Source organism: Thamnophis sirtalis, unplaced genomic scaffold (genome assembly GCF_051295495.1).
Source record: "Thamnophis sirtalis isolate CommonGarterSnake01/CBP01778 unplaced genomic scaffold, rThaSir2_p1.2 scaffold_2, whole genome shotgun sequence".
NCBI lineage: Eukaryota > Metazoa > Chordata > Lepidosauria > Squamata > Natricidae > Thamnophis > Thamnophis sirtalis.
The window spans coordinates 135,175,954-135,199,300 of record NW_028261382.1 but is presented as its reverse complement, the minus strand read 5'-3'; the positions used below and the strand labels follow the sequence as shown (position 1 = coordinate 135,199,300).

At 34.8% G+C, this 23,347-nt stretch overlaps 1 protein-coding gene across 5 annotated transcripts; it reads right to left on the bottom strand.

The window, feature by feature from the left end:
* Positions 1-3,900: 3,900 nt before the first annotated feature.
* Positions 3,901-21,845, bottom strand: PPP1R42 (protein phosphatase 1 regulatory subunit 42). Of its 5 annotated transcripts, none has more exons than XM_087706981.1 (9): positions 21,711-21,845; positions 19,056-19,214; positions 18,263-18,429; positions 17,765-17,903; positions 16,800-16,916; positions 12,976-13,093; positions 9,043-9,174; positions 8,264-8,393; positions 3,901-6,959 (listed from the first exon to the last, which is right to left on the bottom strand). In XM_087706981.1, exons 2-9 carry the CDS (start codon positions 19,182-19,184, stop codon positions 6,881-6,883), a joined length of 1,011 nt encoding a protein of 336 aa, XP_087563107.1. In that variant the 5' UTR covers positions 19,185-19,214; positions 21,711-21,845; the 3' UTR covers positions 3,901-6,880. The 5 variants fall into 5 exon arrangements, with proteins under 5 accessions (XP_087563107.1, XP_087563106.1, XP_087563105.1 ...); XM_087706980.1 differs by having other exon boundaries at positions 21,696-21,785; XM_087706979.1 differs by having other exon boundaries at positions 21,627-21,737.
* Positions 21,846-23,347: the final 1,502 nt, after the last annotated feature.

The window sequence follows — 23,347 nt, the reverse complement described above, 5'->3', positions numbered from 1 at the left end:
GCTCCTCGTTACGGATTACAGAGGCTAAATAAATCCTTTAAAATAATTTGGATTGTCTTTTGCACCGGGGAGTATTGCAAAGCTTAAAACCTGTTCTCTAAGATTGCCTTGCTTGCACAGTATTTTTTTTAAAGATATTGAAATAGAAACAATTCAAAGAGGAATAGCAGGATACGAGCGAATAAACGGTAGTTACTCGGAAATAAAGTTCAGGAAAATGAGAGACTTTCAATTCAAACTGCTTTGAGGATCTTTTAATTCCTCAAAGGCACGACCTATCGTAAACCTGTCGGCAAGACCAAATGCGTACCCAAAGAGCGCGTGGGAGCCCTGCGAGAGTATTAAAAAGTTGCCTCAGTAAGAACTTACTTGATCTCCTGGGGGCTCCGATCAGGGAGACAGGGCGCCGCCACTCTCCCGTTGCAGATTTAATCCAGGACGGGTGTGGGGAAGCCCCGGGCTTTTATAAGGGTTGGGGAGCGCGCCCATCAGCGCTCGGCTTTTGCTGACGCCTCCCCCCGCCCCGGGTTTTGTCGCCCTCTGCCCTTTCTGGCAGGCTGTCTCGCCTGCGGGGAATCGAGCCTGGTGCACGCGAGAGCGAGAGTGCCTCTCGCAAAGCCGCAACGGGTGCGTCCCAGTCTTCGTTCGCGCTCCGTCCTCCGAGATCCAGCCGCCACTTCGCGCCTTCGAATGACTTACCAGGTTGCAGATCCACGCAATTTTCCTGGCGTCGTGAAACCCCACTGGTTTCCCATTGCTTTTCCAACGGAGAGGCTTATTAGTCTGGCCTTCAGTTAGCCCACTGCCCAGGTCGACAAAAAGAAGAGCCTCGCAGCATCTCGCAAAAAGTGTGAAATATTAAGAACTCCTTCCTAAGCAACACGGGTTAGAATGGGGCAAAGACCCACTCAGGCACCTTTGGGATCTCTTAGCCAACCTAATTACCAACCTGTTGTAATATGAGGCTTAGGTGTACTATGCACCATTGCATATTAGCAAGAAATAAATAGAAATAAGAATGTTTTTTTATAAATGATAAATGTATAATATGAAAATAATAGATAGATAACCATTCCATAAAGGGTTTCTCTGGCAGTTGTTGAATCCAGATGTGTGTTAAAATACTTAACATCTGGGCAGTAGAATAAGCAGGCACATAAGTCACTTCACATAACCTCTGTATTGAGGAAAACTGGATTGTTTTAATATTAGTCATGATTTTTAAATTACATTTTTACATACTATTGTAAAAGTGTGCCATTAGGAAGGCCTATGAACCTTCCCACAAATGCATAGATCATCATAGATACTCTCATATTGAAGCCAGAGATCTCTGCTTTGTAAATCAAGACAGTTGTCCATCTAATATATATGTTGGACTTCAATACTCACAATCTGATCAGCATCTATTCTGTTTGAAGATTATGAATGCTCATAGCTAATACGTCTGGAGGATAGTAGCTTAGGAAAAGCTAAATTAAATACACTTCTTTATGAATGGCATAATACAACATTTGTGAAAGTTTTTAGCTGGCTAATCTTTTTCATTTCCTCTGAATACCAATAAAAAAGTTTGGGGATTTTGCTTCTCTCTCCCTCCAAAGATGAATATATGTGCAGAAAATAATTAATTAGAATTAGAATTCCAAATACCTACTTGTCTTTGAAGACACAAGATTGTACAACTGCAATTCATTGGATTTTCAGTAATTGAACTTACATATTTTTCACACTATCTTAAGACAGAGAGCATATGGATTAACATTCCTATTCCATTAACTACATTTATTGAGCAGCATTTGTTCCTAATTATAATTGCAATTATAATCAGTTGAAACAAAACCACAGAATCTCTGCTCCTGCTGGTTGGGTGATGTAGCAGTGATTATTGCTGCAATGTAATAGCAGCTTTAAGCATGTAGAAGACAAAGCAAAAAGATTTCATTGTAGAATAAAGTAGTGGCAGCAAAAAGAATTTAGATTTATCAAGCATTAATTAAATTGGCTTCCCCGAAAGTTTTGAAAACTTAGCATGTGTTCCACTTCATTTCTGTCTTCACAAAGCCCTTGGTACAGTGAAAAAAATGCAATGGGTCCCCTCACGCAGGACTTAGCAGCAGCAATACATTTTCAGGCATGTTGCCAAGGTTCAATGGTAGGTGAAGGAGTACCATTTCACAATAAACACTGAATTGACTGACAAAAGTCTCTTCTATGAGCATTGCATTGGAGCCTCTCTGGCATGAACAAACACTTTGCATTATAATAGAAGAAGGTATGTCAACACAATTGGGGAGGGAGAAAGATACATAATTATGAGTCAATAGACTCTGTATCTAACATATCTTCCAGTGTTAAAGCAGCCTCATAACCAACTTAAGTCTTATAATAAGGACTGTAAGAAGACTAGCTTCTTCAGCACAACAGGTAGCAGCATTAGCACACATGGTGAATCTTGTAAAAGCATCTTATTGGAACAGAGATCTTCAGGAAATCCTTGACATAAGATGAAAAGTTAAAAAAAAAAGCCAATGGCAAATCATGTTGATATTGTTGTCAGGATAATATGTGATGCTATCTATACCTAATATACAATATTTTTTCTTCTCTGGATAAAGCTTATATTGAAATTCCATGCTGTAGTGTAATACAACTTCACAGAATTGATATACAGGTGTCTATTTCAATAAAAAATATTTCTTCTTTAAAAAAATGATAAGGTAGACATGAAGGCATGTAGCATTATACCTCAAGGAAGTATTATACCTCAGATTATAAATTAAAATAATAAATTAAAAATTAAAAACTAATAATAAATTAATAGTATTGGGTGAGATTTGTAAGGTTTTTGACTATTATGGCATGAAGCAATGGGGAATTACATAAAAGTAGTAACTTGTATTTTGACCACTACATGGATTGTTTCTGGACTTCCGGTTGGCAAAATAAATCACTTCAGGAAAAAAAATAGAGTTTAAACTCTGAACACAAAGTTACATAAATGTCATGATTTATTTTTATAGCAGATAACAAATAGTCACTCGTACATGGCTCAATTTGTGTTTGTAATAATATATTACAAAAAAGTTATATTTTCTAGACTATTTGAGTTTTCTGTTGAGAAAGCCTATTTATGGTTAAATTCCAGACAATTGAGCTACACTGCTGAGCTCTGGTATGAAGATTAGCACATAAAGCTTCTTTACGGAGTTGCTGATAAACCAGATGTGCATCCTCATATATGCTGCTTCTCTGAACTCAAATTGCCAGTTTTGAGTGTCAGTTTTGGCCCATTTTGGCCAATGTCCTGAAGCAGAATCATACTCTACTTTTATCTCACATATGCTCATAGTATTCTATCTAGAGGAAAAGATGTTTTGCAAGCTAATATCCCACCTATGAGGTACATGGAATATTCTGATATACTTGGTATAAATTCAAAAACTGCCAATAAGCCAGGCTTCTTAATCATGGAAAACAAGATGTGAATTGACGCTCTCAATAATGGACACTCTCAATAAGCCATTAACCAGCACTTTATTTCACTTTACACTAGGAAAATAGTTGCAAGGACTGTGAATTAATCATCTTCCTAGTAGAAACCTGGAAGGCATTTGCACAATGCAATGCTTATGCAGTATTCTCTAGATACCAATATTAAAATTACTTCTCAGGAAAATTGTTTAGGTTAGGATATAGCAACCTTTTGCTGGAGGGAAGTAATTTAAAGGTTGGACTCAAGAGGTTAAACAATAGTGTTTTTCCCTATTATTGTTTTCTGAATTTACTAATATCGACCTTTGTTTTGTCAAACTGCAAAGCCATCATTTTTTTCCTGGTTCTTTCAAATTTTCACTTCTTTAACCATAATTAAATTAAAAAAAATCAAAATAGCCAATAGTGAGTTAGCTATAGTTTAATATAGTAATATTATCTATCTCATAGTGAATGCTATAAAATTTAATCACATGCCAGAAAGTTTTAGTGATTTCATATTCATATCGGAATGAATAGTGAATATTGCGCAAATTTTACAGGATTCATAGAATATAGATTTAGGATTCCGCCATACACACACACACACACACACACACACGTGTGTAAATGTTCCACAACCAAATATATGTATGAGGATATCTGACAGTAAGAAAAATTACATTTGGTTGGCTGGGAATTACAGATCAAAGACATTAATGAGAAGAGACATTCAAAATAAATAGGCAGTGTATAGAGTTATACCAACCAAGCACTGGGAATGATTTTTTTTTGATTGTGAGATAACATAGATACAATAAATCAAATCTTTGTCCTAGCAAGGCAGAAAAATAAGGGCTGAATTACTAGCTACCTTTTATGCTAGCCAAGAAAATGGAATTTTTAATTTGCAGTATAATTTCTATGTTTCGGGAGAAAAAAGACAGTGCAAAGTGCAGAATACTGTGAAAATATTATGATCCTAAAGACACAGTGTTATGTTACTTTCTCCTAAAGTACATGCTGGTTTCAACAGCAAACAACAAAATTATAAGTACTGGAAACTTAATTCCTTCAAAATGAATAGGGTTGGAATTTATAATTTTAGATAAATCAAATTATATTTTATATTCAAGCCAACTAGTACACCTTTCTAAGCACATTTATTTGATATTATGACTCTTCAAAATTATTTAATTCTGTTTCCAAAGCACACTGAGGACTGTGATACAAATCAATATGAATTCAGGATAATTTAAACTGTGAGTCATGTTGAATAACTTGTATTTACCTTTGAATCAGTGTTGATTCCTAATGAATGACTGACCTAGCCTCTGCAGTTTTTTTGGCAAGATTTCAGAAGCCATTGCTTTCCTTCCACGACTGAGAGGGAGAGACTAGCCTGAGTCTCCTACATGGCTTCATGTCTGAACCAAGATTAAAACTCATGGCCTCCTGGTTTTAGCTCTATAACTTGCTTCTTCTTTTGTTTGCATTTTACTGAAATAAAGTTATGGAAGGCTGCAAATTTCACATTAAAATACAGATTCTGTTTTTTCTCATTCAATGAAAAAAAAATTAGGGAAGGTTTTCTTTTTTTCGTAATTGCAGTCTATAGAAAAGTAATCTAGTTTAGATTTAAGTTTTAAGACCAGATGTTTTGCCATACAAGAACTTCTTGTATTAATTAAAGTAATAAAATGAAATTCATGCTTATATACTGTATAAAAACACTGATAAAATCAAGTATAGGCTTAGAGTTGATAACAGCAGATTCCACAAACATGGGGTATTTCAGGTTTTGTTCTTGAGGTAATTGGAAACAGAGAAAATCTTTCAAGTTGCTATAATACTAGCATTATTATTAATAATGATCTAATTTCATGTGATGGACTAATATGAAAAATAAATCAATATCAAAATAACATGTAATTTTTTTAGTTTAGCAACAAGCTAACCTGCATAACAAACCAAGTTTCCAGATACTTTTCCATTTTTTCCTGATCCTCATTAACTAAGGAGTCAGAATTCTATTCAATTCTCATTGTTCAGTTTTTCTCACTAATTTAACTCTTTGAACTACGTGTATTTATAAATCTTAGCATTACATAGTCATATATCCCAAAACCATATTTTTGTCTACATGTTATAATTTTGGCTACACAAATATGGTACTTAAAAAGGAGTTCATTATTCGTATGTGGAATGAAGGTTCTACTTCTTTAGATCATGAATGGGAAACATTTTAAATCCCAAAGTTCTGAAAACTTGTTAACTGATGGTTAAAAATTGATACTAACTCATAGTTGCATGTATCGTTTGTGACTATACACACAGACTCAGGCACACTGTGAAAGAATGGAGGAAGTACCGGTAAGTACCATCTGTCATCCTGTCACCTGACATATAAACCGTACTAGATAGTAGCTGGAATCTGGGAAAAGAATTAAACTAGAAATTGGAATGCTGAAGAGAGACAGATTCCAAGGTGACTCAAAGAGGAATTGGCATCCAGGTTACTAGGTAAGATGGGCAATACATGAGATGTTTCTACCTTGCACAGATATTCAGATTGAGATCTAAAGACACACAAAAAAGATACAGGTTTTCTAACTTGGAGATGAGGCCAACTACACTTTAATTGGAGATTTGATGAAGCCTTTCTAGAAATTCATAGCAATTACATTTTGGCATATTACAATAGTCTTCCTTTGATTTTAAAACAGCAGTTGCTAATGCCAGCAAGGAGATAGTTAATCTAGCTATAGTAAAGCAATTAACCATAAAGAAACTGGCTACATTCCATCCATCTCTGAAGGCTGTTTGTATGCACTAGGTCTGTTTGTATGCCTTAGCTGAATTCCACTTGTGAATTACGACTGGAAAAGTCAAACTCTGAACGAAAATGATCTCTTTGTACCCTTGTTATTCTAAGAATAGAGCAAAAAGTTGATATATTTTCCAATATGACCATTGTATGTTGTATTTTGTCTGATCAATCCAGAGAACAGATTATTTATTATGTACTAAATTCCATAGAATCTTCCCATTTCCAGTGCAGTAGTACCATATCAAATCATTGGCTATAAGATCTTATCAATCTGCTGGGCCCTAGTAAATGTACTTAAAATTTTATAATTGTCCACCAATATCGTAGATAAAATGATAGTTTAATCAGTGGTTTAATTAAGATGGCTACTACTTTTAATATCAAAACACACTTGGATAAGGTCAACTTATTTTAACCTTTTTAAAACTTAAACTTACATTGGATCTATACTACAAAATATTTAGATTGTGAAATATCACTTTGTTTGCAGTAAAAAATATTTTTTCTTCATGTTTGGCTGTGAAGCATATCTTTTGTTCTGATGATAATAAGGAAGAACAACTTTCCTGTAGCTGGTTAGAGAGGCATTTGTCTAAGGAGGTGAGGTTCAAATAGGTCTTTCTGTTCATTTTGTGAAGTTTTCAAGGCTGAATGGCTGTGTGGCAAAATGTTATAAAAGAGTACTTTAAGGATAAAATATTTAGTTACAATAATAACTTTTATAAACCTCCACTAACATGTCAAAATGTTTCTGTTAATTTCTACATACATTGGAAAATAATCAAGAGGGCATATTAACTTGTGGGAAAAATTTATGGTTATCATTCTATAATTTTCATACGTTTATCCCCCAGATCTTCAAAGAGTTAAAGGAGTTCTCTCTTTGAGGAAGAGCCAAGTAGATATTATCTTTTGCATACTTTGAATCAAACTGTCAGAACTGATTTACCAATTTAAAAAACTGCAGAAATAAATTTCATCTAGCTGTCCTTTAAATAAACATACTATAGTATAGTCCTCATCGTACAATGGCATATGAGGGCAATGTCACATGACTGCATTGCTCAATGACAATAATTCCAGCATTCCTTGTTGCTGTCATTAAGCAAGGATTAAGCATGCATCTTTAAGTGAAGTCACATTACTATGACTTCTAACTTCTTGCTGGTGTCTTATTGATTTGTTCATGGGAAATTAGCTGGGAATATTAGAAATTGCATGATCATAGCTCACAGTAATGTCATAATCATGAGCTAAGGCCTGAATTGCAATCACATGACTACAGGAATGCTATGACAGCTGGAACTACAAGGACATTTAGGTACTAATTGTTTAGTACCATGGTAATTTTAAATGGATGCTGAACAAATGGTTGTAACCTGAGAACTACCTGTAACATAAATGAAAAAAGATTTTGAACATCACTGTAATATATAGGAAGGTGAAATATGTAGCTTCCTCTACACTGCAGTACTATGCAGAGCTTATTTCTAAAGGTGTTCTATTTCTTACACACAGACACACACAAGAACCATTTTGCAAAACTGTGAGCAAAACATTAAAGCAGCTGCAATCTTTGAAAGATTTGAAACACTAGCAAGTGTTTTAAAACCTGATTCACTATAATTGCCCATAGCTCTGTAAGTGACTCCAACAGAAATGCTCCTTATGTGTACACTCACATTCAGGTGGAGAAACAGAGGCAGTTTTTAAAGCAGCTGAGTGAGCTGTCCAGAGCTTCACATGTTGACACTTTGCAAAGCAATGCTTTAGAATGATTCCCACACGAATACATTAACATATACACATATATGAAGCATGCATTGTTTTTAATGTTTGTGTTTTGTTTTAAACATAATTTTCAATTTCAAAATTGTGTCTAATTTCACTACAGTAGTTATTTAACACAATGACATGGACTTGAGGTTGGATTCCAGTGGTATTGTACAGAAATCATACCTGATTTTTTCACTATTTCTGTTTTCTTCATATACTGGCTGAGATTCTTTATTATAAGGAGTTCTGTGTATCTCTCTGGAGACTGGGAAGTGGTAAATAGGAAAATGTGTATGTTCTGCATCATTATCATCTAGAGGATGTAAAGATACCAAATCATGTATTATTCAATTTTATCTAAAGTATTACACAAAATGATTAACACAGGGGCACATTCAAATTTTAGTAAATTGTAACAGCTAAGTTCATACATTTATAAATGGTATACAAAAACATAGCTTATAAATGTTCTATTGCAAAAGTTACTGATCTGCATATTTTATGTCACAAGTTCCCTGATAATATTATTCCAACACAGCAGGATAAGCAATAAAAATGGAAGAAACAGAAAAATTACTGGAAAAAAGACCTTTGTTACTGATTTTATCAATTAAATTGTCAAAACTGAGATGAATTTTTAAATCAGGAAAAAAAACATTAAAAAGTTTTTATGCAATAACTAAATGTATGACTCACCACCAATGAAATTATTTAAAACATGCAACCATACTCCATATACTTTTATAATACCGTATTTATTTCAAAATGTTTTAATGAAGGCTCTTTGTTATTCATTCATCTTTATACTATTATTATAGTATTGGGAAATAATGTTTTTATTCTACATTAAAACATTCTGAAAATATTCAAAACATAATTTCTTATTATGACAAATTTATTGGAGCTTGTTCTTTTCTTAATATTGATGCTGTAATTAATTAAAAAGATATAGTTTGTTTTACCAAAATGTGAATATGATGCATGCTCATTAATGAAGCTTTCTACTTTGTTTTTCTTCCTGGCATCTCTGGAGGCTTTCCAATTTGTCAGGAACTGTCTTTCCATTTCTTTTATTTCTTTTCCATCCAGCAGTTCTGAAGAAATGTTGTAATATGTAAATCAACAGCTTTATATTCTTAGGAAGGCAAAAGCGCATTTTTGTCGTCAAAGATATTGCTCATTTTCTATCATCAATGCTATTATACCTGAAAAACGACCAAATTGTTGACCATTGGGCTTTAATTCTACTGTACTAGTAGGTATGAGCTGGACATCTGATGAATAGCCTGTTATAGTACAACAGTGAATAGTAAAACCTTAAAACTGTAAAATAGTTGCTACAATAACAAAAAGACAGAGAAGCAAAACAATCTCTCTGCTGTTCACTTAGACTGATATCTATAATTACAGTGCAGGGTAAATGATATATATGTGGTCTATGACCTATATAATTTTAGTTATGTAACTGAATTGTTTTATATATAATCCTCCTGGGAAAGCCAAAGAAAATAATCAAAACCATAAAAAAATCAAAAGAATATTTTTGACATGTAATGTGACACCCAGAAAAATATGGCATACTTCATTTAATCCTCCAAGGAAAGATTGAAGGCACATGAAGTCCAGGCAGAAGAAGAACATCAAGACTTGAAAATCTAAGGGACTGGTTTGAACAAAATTAAAGAGCACTTTTTCGTGCGGCTGTTGATAAAAATAGGTTTGCCAACATCCGATGATGGATATGGCACAAGAAGAAGAACCCAATTGTACACTAATATATCATTAATGGAAAGAAAGATTCTGACTCTGAATTTAAGATACTCCCTCACAAAGATATTTAAAAGAATTAAATGCAGACAATCTTGGTTGTTAAATGGAGTACCGTGGCGAGGACCTGGGCCTTCTGGGTAAGTTGGGGCAAGGAGAAGGCTTGGGCATTCTACCCATACCACCAAATGAAATGATCATGGCGTTTGCTAGCATTTTCATCAGATTTGAGGTCTGTTCTTCCAGCACATTGAGAAATTTCTAGAAGGCTCAGAATGTTGGTGATTACTAGTATTGTCTCCTCCGTGGGTGGGAGTGGGGGAAATGGCATTCATTAAAATGCTAATGAATGCCAGAGTTCTGAAAGGCTTAGAACAATGGCAGTTGCTCATTGCTTTCACCAGATCTGAGGTCCATTTCACCAGTGCACAGGTGGATTTCCTCTTCCTGCATACTAAGAAGTCCAACTTCCCCTCTGCTTGCAACCTTCTCTGCCAGCTTCTCCATTGAGTTTCTGGGGAAAAGATGGCAAGAAAAATCGCTAATGGCAATCACAAGGTCTCGGGGCACTTGGCAACCAGCTGCAAACATGAACAGTTCGCCAAATGCCCAAAATGTAATCATGTGACTGGAGGAGCTGGTGCTTTCCAAGGGCAGGAAATACTTTGTGTACTGTAAAGCTCTCATTCTGAGGCAGTCATGATTGAACTGTTGTTACATGGCTGGTCATACGTTGAGGACTATCTGTAACTAATTATTTGCCTTTAAAATAAGATACTTATTTTATAAAATTATACAATACAGACCCATTCTTGATATATGTCTAGCAGAAACACAATAAAGGAAAAGGAAACAAAATGATGATGAGAAAAAGGGGAAACAAAAAGAGGAGGAATGAAATTGGATGCAACTTTTGAGCACCCTAATGTTTGGAAATTGAAAGTTGAAAAATTTGATCTACCTTAAATATCCTGTGAGGTATTTCAGTTACATTAACTACCAGAAAGCATTACATTTAACTGGTTTTATCTTTATTAGGAATCTAATAAGGTACTATTACTTGGAATTTTATTAGATCCTATATCTGATGGAATATTTAAACTCTTGTCTCAATGATGCCTGCCCAATTTTAATCATCAGAACATGCTGGCTCTCACAGATAATTTGTGAAGCCCTCAATAATTGTCTTTTTCTGTTAACTTGTCCAACCTAGAACAGTCTTCTGAGGGAATTTTGTCTCATATTCAGTGGACGATTTTGGACACAAAAGTTGAGTAGTGTAATATAGCAAAAAAGGTGTTATTGATGCCTATGATAACATTTTAAGATACATGTTCTGACCTAGGCTTCCCAAGAGCATGAAGCAAATTCCTTGTTCTTGCAAAAACCCTTTTATTAATTTGCTGTGAATTGTGTTCATTCATGTCCATCAAAGTCTTTCAAGGAAGGATTTACAGTCACAGACCTTATCTGGCTTGAAGAGCTGACAGGCCGATATATGCAAAACTTGGCAACGAGTCTTGGAGAATCACAAACCAATTAAGCAAACTAATTGTCTCCTGCAAACTCCACTCCCCTTTCACCAATCTTTCATTTCCTCTGGGAGGGGCCATTCATCATCCACCTGTGGCCTTACTGCCAAGTTGACTCCTGTTATTTAGCTGTTCTCTTCATCTGGCAACTCTGTGCATGCGCACACTGGGAACAGGCTCCAGCTGTTCGTCTGACTCACTGATGTCTGATTCTGAAGGCAGCTGATAACTGGCATACGGCTCTGGCCCCTTCTCTGCCTCTGACACAGAGCCCTCATCAGAGCCTTCCCCAGACTCCAGGACTGGCCCATGTTCCTCCCCAATCTCCTCACTGTCCCAATCTGCTGCCAGCTTTGCTGGAGGGCCAAAACAATACAGTGATTTTATCAAAGTGCAGAATATACAATAATATACAGCTTTCAGATAACTTTAAAAGCATGTTCTGATAATTGAACAGATTATAATTTGCACCAGTTAATAAGCATGAAATAAGATAAAATTGCTTCTTTTTTTTGTAATCTGGATGGCCTCAGAATTGATGGGAAGCAGAGCTGCGTGCAAGAGGGGTTAGATGGCTTCAACTGGAGAAAATACAGAGTTTCCCCAAAAATACAACAGGGTCTTATATTTTTTTGACCCACGAAATATGGCCTTGGGCTTATTAGAGGGGGAAGGCTTATTGTTTTGGGGTTGCTGGGTGGCTGCTCCCTTGCGAGTGGGCTCCCGAAGAGCCGGGAACAGCTTCAGGGGTGAAGCAGCCATGAGTCTCACTATGCCCTGGGCCAGCTGTCCTTGCAGCCATTGCTGAGCTCCGAGCAAAATTTCTTCTCCGGCTTCCAAACTCCAGAACTCGGCTTCCGATTCTTCCAGCAGCGGCCGCTCTAGGAATGTGCTTTGATTATGGGCAGGCTGCCGGAAGACTTTGTCCAGCAAGCGCTTGCGCAACTTCCTCTCCAGCCAGGCAGAGCTCCATGCACTGACCTAGGGGGTATCCTGAATGTGTCAAGCCGCGGGAGCTGGGGACGGGCAAAGCGCCACATGGCTTGGTGCCTTAGGGATACTCTCTAGATCAGTGAATGGTGCTCTGCCCGGCTGGGGAGGGGGTTTGCCGGGTGGCTTCTCATGAGCATGGTCACCTCATGGCTGCTTCGCCCCTGAGGCTGTGCCCGGCTCTTCGGGAGCCTGCCCAGCAACTCCCCCCTCCAGCCAGGCAGAATGCCACTCCCCAACCTAGCGGTATCCCGAAGGTGTCAAGCAACGTGAGTGCCTTTCTTCCACCCACCCGGCTCCCGCGGCTTGGCGCCTTTGGGATACCACTAGGTCGGTGAGCGGTGCTCTCCCTCGCCGGAGGAGGGGTTTGTCCAGGGGGCTTATTTTCGGGGCGGGGGCTTATATTTTTGCCCACCCGAAAAATGTGGCAAGGCTTTAGTTTCAGGACATGTTGTATTTTCGGGGAAACATGGTATTATGCAGCAGATTCACAGGAAAACAAGTAATGACATTAACTCCTGAGTCGTAGCCTATGCATCAATGGCTTAATAAATCAATACATATGAAATGAAAGAAGAACAATCTCTGAAATTTAGATATTTTTACCAAGAGATTTTGACTGCAGTATTACTTTGTCTCGGTATTTTGGCTTATGACAAACAGGATTCCCATTCAGCTCCATTTTGTACAACTTAGTCCATATACTCAGAACAAACTCCAAATCCTGGAAGTAACGAAGAAAAACATCACTTATCCAGTCCAAATATTACAACTAAATTTATAAATCTTTCTTTGATGTCGTAACACGTTCTATTTATTTCAATTGATGTTATTACATTTAATAACACAATCAAATATCCGTGTAGTTAAAAAAGTAAATTTTATCTGAAATATTCATTAATGATATTTTAATAGCTATTTTACTTCTTTATTCATAACTGTAGTCTATTTTTGTATTTTTACTATCTCATGAAAGTTTAAATATAAATGTAAACCAGAAAAAAAACACAAACATTAACTGCACTGTTCTCTGGCCTCCTAAATTTTGCAAAAATATATTTGTACATATTGGCAGCTAATAGCGTTTAATATAGGACAATTATTCAAAACATTTGGCTATAAATACAGATTATTATTAAAGTAAGCTAAAAAATTCAAGAAAAAGCATACGCGGGATACATTTGTTATCACAAATCGTAATAATGCAATATATGATAGAAACCACAGTATACATAGAACTATGGAAACTATGAAACATTGTTAGAAACAGGAAACCAATGTTTGGAAACAATTTTTCCTTTCTTTTCCTTCTTAAAATGGTACATTTTGTAATACTTTTATCAGTTTATTTTTGTTTGGATTTTGAAAGAAACTGATGGAACAGAAAGGTAGAAGATTACTCTCTTAGCCTGTGTTGCTCCCTGTAGTCCTCCAATTCTTTTATTCTAACTCCATGCCATTGGCACTCAACAACTAAACCATTGTGTATAATTATCACATTTGTCTACTAGTTAATATAATATAATATAATATAATATAATATAATATAATATAATATAATATAATATAATATAATATAATATAATATAATATAATATAATATAATATAATATAATATATATATACACCCACATATATATTGTACATATACATTCTCTCTCTCTCTCTCTCTCTCACACACACACACACTCACACACATCTCCATCCTGAAATACATTCAAGTGTATTAGCCCAAGTTATCAAATATTTGGCAGACAATGAGGAAAAATGAATTATTATTTTCCTTCTGTGATGAAGACCGAATAATACAATTTAAATTTAAATGTATCATTAAAAGGAATTATGCAACACTGGTTTGTACATTATCTCCAATCTAGTTGCACATAGATAGGTAAACTGGTATTTGAAATGCTGGAATACTCATATGAATGTACCATACATAATTTATTCTGAAATAATTTCTATATTGTATGTTTTCCTAAATTCACCTTGTTATGAAACCTACAAAGTTCAAGGAAGTATTAGTATAAATAAAACTGAATGTTCAAAAGAATAAAACTTGATATTCATTGATTTGCAATTTGAAGAAGCCAAAATTGAAACCTCAAAAGGATTTTAGTGTTACTTGCTAAGTTTACTATAGAAGACATTCTATAATCTATTTTCTTTCTATAGAATTAATTTTATCCAAAAGAATAAAGTCTCCTTTGAGTTTGATTCCTAGTAAAATAATGGATGCATGAAATAGCTATTTTTGCTTATTATTAATAAGCAAATTAAATTTATTACAACAAATATATATATTACATAGAACTACATACTTTTTCCTGTATATTTAGGTTTAAAATTGTATGTTTGAGCAATTTAGCTTTTAATGGCTAAAATTAAAGCAAAGTTTACAAATATGCAAATACCGCCTTTGCTCACAATCATCCCTCTTTTTCTATTTTTACAAATTTAGCCAGACCTATGAAATAGAGTCTTCTGTTAAACGCATAACAGTATCATCCTCACGTATATTTGATTTAAAAATGCACTTAAAAATCAATTCAATTAAAGATTATTTTGAAAATTCAAAACAGTATATTTCTTGGAATTCTGAAAACCATTTAGTTTTGAAGAATGCATATAATGTTTAGGTTTACATTCATTAAGCTTGGTTGATAAATTATTCAGAGTATCTTTACTCTAGCTTATCTAAGAATGTACTTATTCCATGCTGAAATATTACTTTTGGATATTCCCTACTTGTTCACTGCCTTCCTATCTCTAATAAACTGCTTTCACTTTACATCCTTTCAATAAGCTATACTAAAGAGACTAGATAGTTTTTTTGGGCAGTCTCTACTTGATAAATGATCATGTCATGTTATCACTTCGAAGTCTGCTACAAAATACTAAAAAGCAAATTGTATTCTAGGCTCATGATGGGGGTGGGTAGGTATAAAAGCCTCAGATGTCATTCATAGCACAAACTATAGCCTTCTTCCCAATTAGTGATAGTCATTTAAAAACCTACATTTGACCAATGCACTCCAATTTTTATTGGCTATGTCTAGCTCAAATAGCCTAACTACATCTGCAGATAGCAATTTGTCATCATTCTGACGGTCTGTCATTATCTCTTTCCAAAAATCTATATATTTTTTCTTGTACCTGACTGAATTGTGAAGTGAAGGAATCCATCTTTTTGATATCTAGTGTCATAATCAATAATGGCAAAGGTTGAATATATTAAATATTTACAGCCAAATCTTCAAAATATCAAAGCCTTCTGAAATAAATAGGACTTGTATTGCTGAATGTATTATAAGATAATCTGGATTTATGAGATGTAGACAGACAACTTCCTAATACCTATGACATGTCATTGCTTTCATCCTGCCCTCTGGTATAGCAGCACTATACGTTACATCATAGTGAATGGAATTAAGAGAAAATAAAAAAATAAAGAAATGGAACTTTCTCCAAGTATTGCAAAATGTTACTTCTTTAAAAATTGAATTCCTTAAACATCACTTTCCATCCTCCAAATTTGACTTAACAGTAATTGTAGACTTTGCTACTGAGATTTTAGCAAAAAATTCTGAAAATTGTAATAATAAGGAGAAGCTAAGTGCATGAGTCATCAGTATCCAGACCAGGACCCAGAAATCATTGCAGAAGGAAAGAATATTCTGTTATGCATAGGCACATGCCAAGAAAAAAGGAAATCTTTGCCCAATTTGGTTTGATATAAGTAGCTAACATTTTGAATGATAACAAATGTATTTAGATGTAATTTTCAAAGCTTACAGAATTAGCAAGGTTTATTGTTTAAAACACCTCCAAAACAAATCAGAAATAAACAAAAAAAAAATTGAAAGACAAATATATACATTCTCTTCAAAGTAAATGTTAGCACAATCTTAGTACTTTAGTCCAATTTGTTTGAAGTTTTACAATATTTTTGTTTGGGTTTAGGTTATAAATTTAGGTTATAAATAAAGCTTAATTTTATGTATTAAGTTAAAATTAGTATCTATTATTTCAATTAAATGCCTCTAATCTACTGAAAATGAGGATTTAAATTAATCTAATTATACAGGAATATTTTAATCCATGAAGTAATATATGAAATAGATTATTACAGTATTTACAGTCTTCTTACATTTACAATATTCTATTTTCTATGCGTGAAGAGTTTTCCCCAATTTTCTTTGTTAGAAATCTTTATAATCTGAATGTATTAAAATGTTGGATTTATCATCGACAACTTTGTCAGCTTCATCTATCATAAAACTGTCTACTCATAAATTTGCAAATAAAAATTTGCACAATAAAAGGACACCATGATTCAAGAGGCGATTGACAAGAATTTTAACAATTGGCAAATTATTGAAATAATACTTCCATTTATGCAATTTATAAATTTGCATTGCTTTTATTACCTTTATGTGATGAAGTTGGTTGTCAACAGCTATAAGATGGTAAATATTTTCCAGAATAGATAAGTCACTTAATTCATCAATATTATTATTGCTGATATTCAAAACTGATAAAGATTTCTGTAATGAACCAAAACATATATTTATCCCAAATATAAAACAATATTCAAGTGCAGCAATTGTATGCAGTTAACTTGAAGGAAAATCTGATTAAAATGTAGAATTTTCTTAAATGTACAAAATCTTAAACAATACAACAAACATACCTATAATTTTGGTACAAAATGATCTTGAAACTTATAGTTAATAATTTGTTAAATGGAGTAAATAACTATTAAAAGGGCTGTTAAAATCGATACAATTCAATACACAATCCTCTTCCAACTGTTTTATGTAACCTATTTTAATGTGTATGCTAAGGAGAAGGAGTTATATTTTCATTTTTAGAAAGGAAATTAGGTAAAGTAATACTGATATACTTTAAATGCTTTGACCAGTAATATAAAATAAAATAGAACTTTTAAAATAAAAATATTATATCTTCCAATTATCAGTATATTGTTTGAAAAGTAAGAAATAACAATATGGTTTTTTCCAATAAATATTGACTGTTCTGCAGATAAATCTCCAAGGAAAAGTAATTATATTGTATAAGAGTTAACATATTCTTTTAATTAAGCCTCAATGAACAATTGCGTCCATATTATACACCTGTAGATACTTTGAAATTTTGTTTCCTTAAGAAAGGTAAAGTATGCAAGACAATCTGATTTTGAAAAAAAATGTATGGTGCACTTTATGCTATTATTAGAGGAGATATTAGATATCCTTAGATATTACACAGAAACTTTAGTATGGGGGTCAGAAAAAAAGTTAGTTGAATATAAAGCTATTTATATAGAAGCCTTTAGTAGTTTTTTAACAATTAATATCTGTCGCCAAATAAATTTTAGGTACAGTGTTCTTACGGATAATGAATGAAGAGTTCTTGGGTCAAACAAGAGCTTTTCTCCTAAGGGAAGCTGCTGGCTTTCAACATGCAATTCTCTCAGTTCCTCTAAAGTCTCCAAGCCTTCCACTACAGTGATACAGTTGCCACCTAAATATCTGAAAATAGAACAAAATAGAAAGGTCTTTCATTTTTCAATTTCTTTTAAAATGCATATTTTCTGGAAAATAAAAAAATCAATTATTTTACTGAATAATTTCACTATTTCAGAAATAAAATCAGTAAAGCATAACATATTGCACCAATAATCAAATAAAAATTAATTTATTTCTACGGGAAAAAATGTGATTATATCTTATATATTTAAGTTTATCAAGCTTTGGTTCTTGAATGCAGAGTTTGTATGAAGTTTGTGTAAAATAACACCATATAAAATATATATTCATTCCATTTTATTAGTTTAAAATTTAGATTTACACATGAATCAATAAAACTAGAAACATAATTTTTTACTTACAATTTTTCAAGTCTTATCAATGATTCTAGATTTTCAATTCGTATAATGCAGTTGTTCTGCAGGTACAGATGTCTTAGATTTGTTGCAAAGTCCAAGTTATGTATCTGTCTAATATTATTATCATATAAATATAGGACATTAAGATTTTTACACAAAGAAAGATCATCCTACAAAAAAAAAATGACATGTTACTTGATAAAATTTACTGATGAGCAACAGCTTCAGCAAGATTTCAAAAGCCCTAAAATTATGTTAAACCTGCAATTTTAAGTATAGTCGTAAGTACATGTATACGGTTGAATAAGTCTGGGATGCATGTTGAAGATTCCACATAACCTAATGACGTATTTAATATATGATCTTTGAATACTGTGTTGCACATCACTTTTGTATAAAACAAATTATTCTAAGCAAGGTGTGCTGGTTCATTTGAAAGAAAAAGAAATATTAATGTGCCAAACTCTTACTCATGCCGAAATTAATTATTTTGTATTTGTACAATATCCCATTTCTGGAGAACATTTAACTTAACAACACTGAACATTACTTTATATAAAACCGTATGTCTGTCCAAAACTATTTTCCTGCAAATAATTAAAAAACAACTGAAAAAATAAAAGACAAATCAAATATATATTATTTAAATTAAACTAATTAAGACAAGGGCATGAAATAGAATCAAAATTTATTTCCAACTAGAAACTTATATTAAAACAAAATATAAAATATCACTTAATACCCGCTAAATCTTAAATATAAAAGTTACATTTTTACATAATGAAAGATTTCTTACAATGACATCTATATTTTTATTAGATAATTTCAGATGTGTTAGCTTCCTCAGTTGTTGAGCCAAAGATTCATCTCTGCGATTCTTTTGATTAAGGCTTCTAGCAATAAGCTCCAATGTTAGTCGCACCATAACTTTGTGATAAATTCAGTTTTCCACTGCCTTAAAATAGAAATAAACAGTTGTAAAGTATGCTGCCACATCATTATCACATTATCTACAACATGCACTATTAAAACATGTTTTAACTAAATTTCCTTTGCACTATCTTAGTCATTTTCTGCCTAAATCAAATTATGCATTGTAGTGAACATTATATTAATTTGCATTACATTTTTATATGTCCCTGATAAGCAGGAATTATATTTTTGCTAGCTGACTTGTGGGTCGATAAATAACTATTACTATATGCTTCCCTTAAAATCAAAAGCAAAATGCCCAGTAAGAAGAGCTAGGGTATAACAGTGGAAGATGTATATCACTCCCATGTTTTGCTTCTGCTTTTAAATTTCTCTGATGCATCTAAATATGAAAAATGCTAAAATATAGACCTTTGGCCTGATATAGGATAATTTTTTGTATATCTAATTACATAAACATTATTTCCAACCTATACTTCTTAGGATCCATTTGTTTTCCCTAATCTTACTTGGACAAATACTCATATGCCAATTACCTCCCTACGACCTATAAGATCTCATAGGTTAGGCCTCCTCCGTATTCCATCGGCCAGCCAGTGTCGGCTGGCAACTACAAGGAGGAGGGCCTTCTCAGCAGCGGCCCCGACCCTTTGGAACGAGCTCCCCGTAGAGATTCGTACCCTCTCCACCGTCCAGGCCTTCCGCACAGCCTTGAAGAACTGGCTCGCCCGTCAGGCCTGGGGATAAGGACCATTACCCCGCCCGAATGTTGTATGCATGTTGTTTGCTATTTTATTATGTGTTGTCGTCTTAGTGTTGTATTCCCCCTTCCCTGGTTTCTGTGAGCCGCCCTGAGTCCCCTCAGGGAAAAGGGCGGCCTACAAATAAAATCAATTCTAATTCTAATTCTAATATTATTATATGATTATATGAGAATTCAGATTGTTTGGGGCAATATGCTGACTCTGTAAACTGCTTAGAAAGGGCTGCAAAGCCCTGTGAAGCGGTATATAACTCTAAGTACTATTGCTATTAGAGTTACAATAGTGCAGTCACATTTTTATTAGAAGACTATGCATTGATGTACAGAAAAATAAATTTGAATTCTACAAGTATTTGGATTTTGCTTCTTTAATTTTAATAAGGTACATATTTGCTTAAGTAAGTTTAAATACATTCAATTAAGTTTATTTCTGCAAAGAAATACATAAGACTGCACTATAAAGTGAAGAATTTCCTGATACACAATTTTTACCATACTGATTTTTCCCATAGTCTAAATAACATTAGGGGAATACATACATGCTAAACCACAAAAGCTTAATATTTTTCGCTAAACTACTGTTATGAGTAATTTGTAGTTTACTAAATGTTGATGAAGGAGTATTATGGAGGGGGGGAACAGAACCATTTCAATCTTTCACTCCCCCCCCCCATTGCTTGATGAGCCATTTTTCCATTATTCCAACAATGCTTTTTTTTTTCTTACTAGGACAGTTTTCTGAAATTCTATTAGGCATTAAAGCATTTTAAAGCAATTAGTAAAATTTGTACTGCATTAATCTTACTCCAGTTTCAAATCTGTTATCCCACTACACCATTATGAATGCAGGGAAGCCTTAGTTATGAACATAAAAAAACACAAATTAATATTTCTGTATATATTCCAGTGCTTGAAACAGTGCAAAGAAAATAAAAGGTTAATGGCACGGAAGATACCTCGATGGAGAACTGCTTTGATTATATCTGAGGGGGGGGTGACGGGGAAGCTTTTTTGCTTTAAGCAAAAGCTAAACACAAAAAGTTCCAAAATAAGACAGGGAACTGTGTGACTTTTAATGTTCTTTCAAGGCAGCATTAAATGAATAACAACACTGCTCTCAGCAATATCAGATGCTAATAGATGCCAAAACCTGTATTTTCTCACTGACGAAACAGCCTGACCAATATTCACACTTTTAGTTAAGGTTGATGCACAGGCAAATTATCAATGATATCAATGCCAAAACAGGAGCTTGTTTTTTCACTGTCATGTGTCAGACAAACCTGAGAGCAGGCAAGCAACATGTAAGGCATAGAGACTGAATGGAGGGACCCAATTTTTGAACAAAAACAAACGCTTAAGAGAGGGCATCCCTCCACAGTTCTTCTCCAGATCATTGCTTCAGATGTGAGCTACGACTGGGAGAAATGCTTAGGGAAAAAAAAACCCAGCACACAGCAAATCGGTTCGGCATGGTCCTACTGTACAAACACCAGCCTCCCCCACTCCACCTTTCGGAAGAGCTTACAAGGCTCGCGAGGCGGCCTGTCTTCCCCTCACCCCCCCCCCCTCAACCCGGGCCCTCAGGTGGCTATTGCTTCAGAGCAGGCCGAGAGTGGAGGCGGCAATAGCACTGTTTGCTCCGAGAAGTTTGCTCCTATAACAACCTACACTTCATCCCAACGCGGCCTCCTTTTCCACACATGCGAGGCCCCTGCCGCCTCTGAGCCAACCACCTACATAAGCGCGCCCCACCTCGCTCCTCAGCCTCAAGGGGGGAAATGGGCGGATCCTCGGCTCGGAAAGAGAGAGAAGCCAAAGGAAAACAGAAGCCGGCAAACGGGTTGCTATAGAGATAGAAAGCCTCTAGAAGTAAGCTACCTATCAAAAACATTCTGTGAGGGGCGGGGGGAGGCGGGACAAGTGGACAAGCTCCCGTATAAGCAGGGCGGCGTGAGCGGCGGAATTAGCCCTTGCTTTGGAACGGTCCTCCCTTGTCTCTTCCGCGGCGGGGGCGGTTTGTTCCGTTCGGATGAAGCGCCGAATTCGCAGCTCACCAAGGAGATGGAGCCTCTCTTTGTTTTTTTGGTTTTTTTTGGGGGGGGGGAATCCCTGTTTTTTTGTTAACGTCCTGAGCTCGCTTCCAAAATAATAATAATAGAAAAAAACCCTACAAGTCTAATACATATAAAGAATATGATCGCTGCCATTAACATCTTATAATATATGATAGCTGGCATTCATATTTTAAATACTGTAATAATTGTTATTTAGACATAAATAAAAACGACTGATTTTCTTTTGATTAGGACTTATTACGAATATGTCTCAGTCCCAGCGATGTCTTGAATCCTCTCTCTCTCTCTCTCTCTCACACACACGCACGCACGCACGCGCCCCTACGTGTCAAATTTTAGTCCACACAAATGGTTTCACTTTTAGGGGCTAAACTTGACGTGGTAAAATAATGAGCCAAATGTGTGTTATACACAAAATTAGACCACGGTGTTTTCACTCAGTTGAGCTTGGAATAGCCCTTTGGAGTCAGGATAAGACAGGGTCAAGTGTTTGAGGATCTCTTGGCAGGTGAGAAGAAAAATGGCTCTTTTAATTCAAAAAACGATATTTGTTTCTAAGAACAAAAGCATATTCTTAAAGTAGGCAGAGCAGTGCTTCTGGAATTCTTTCCAAGTTCTTCATTCACAATAGTCCAGAAGGCACCTATATCTCCTGGGTAAAATGTATGTGTGTTTCTCTTGCAGATGGATTCCTATGGATGGAAGCACGCAGATGGGGTTGGTTCAAGAACAGAAAAAGATGCGATACTGTAGTACAGAATAAAGCACAGGTTCTCTTCAGGAGCAAGCGGGATTATGGGTGGAAGATCAGGGACACTCATGGAAATGAGGGGCCCAATCATCCCTTTTGCTAGTTATTTTTCCTAGACAGAGATGTTATTCCATTTAGTGCACCTGTAGATTTTGTTTATTGTTTAGTCAATTTACATTTTGCTGCTTAGTTATTATAGCTATGCTATTAGATTTTATATTTTATTCTATGTTTAAAACAAGCTGCTTGGAATCATTGGAGGTAAGTAGCATGTAATTTGAATTTATAAATAAATAGTCATGCATAATCACACTGGTATCCACTCATGTTCCTTGAAATTCTTCCGTTAATTAGCATCACCTGCAGACCTTTTTCATTGTTTCCTTGAATTGTAGGCAGAACTCTCATCAATGAGGATAGTAATAAAGCATGATCCTGAATTAAAACCAAGTTCACTTATATTCAAATAAATCCGAACAACCTGCCACCTTCATACTTTGCCCCTCAATGTAATAAGGTTGAATGATCAGGGCCATTTCTTAATTGCATGACTGGTTCATGTA

What these genes read in the sequence shown, in the direction of transcription:
- PPP1R42 (XM_087706981.1), bottom strand. Translation starts at nt 19,184, where the DNA reads ATGGTGCGACTAACATTGGAGCTTATTGCTAGAAGCCTTAATCAAAAG. An exon ending in ATAAAAATATAGATGTCATT is followed by an intron (nt 18,430 to 19,055) that starts GTAAGAAATCTT and finishes TTTTTTTTGTAG; the next exon opens with GATGATCTTTCTTTGTGTAA. An exon ending in AGAAATAGTGAAAAAATCAG is followed by an intron (nt 6,960 to 8,263) that starts GTATGATTTCTG and finishes TTTGCCACACAG; the next exon opens with CCATTCAGCCTTGAAAACTT.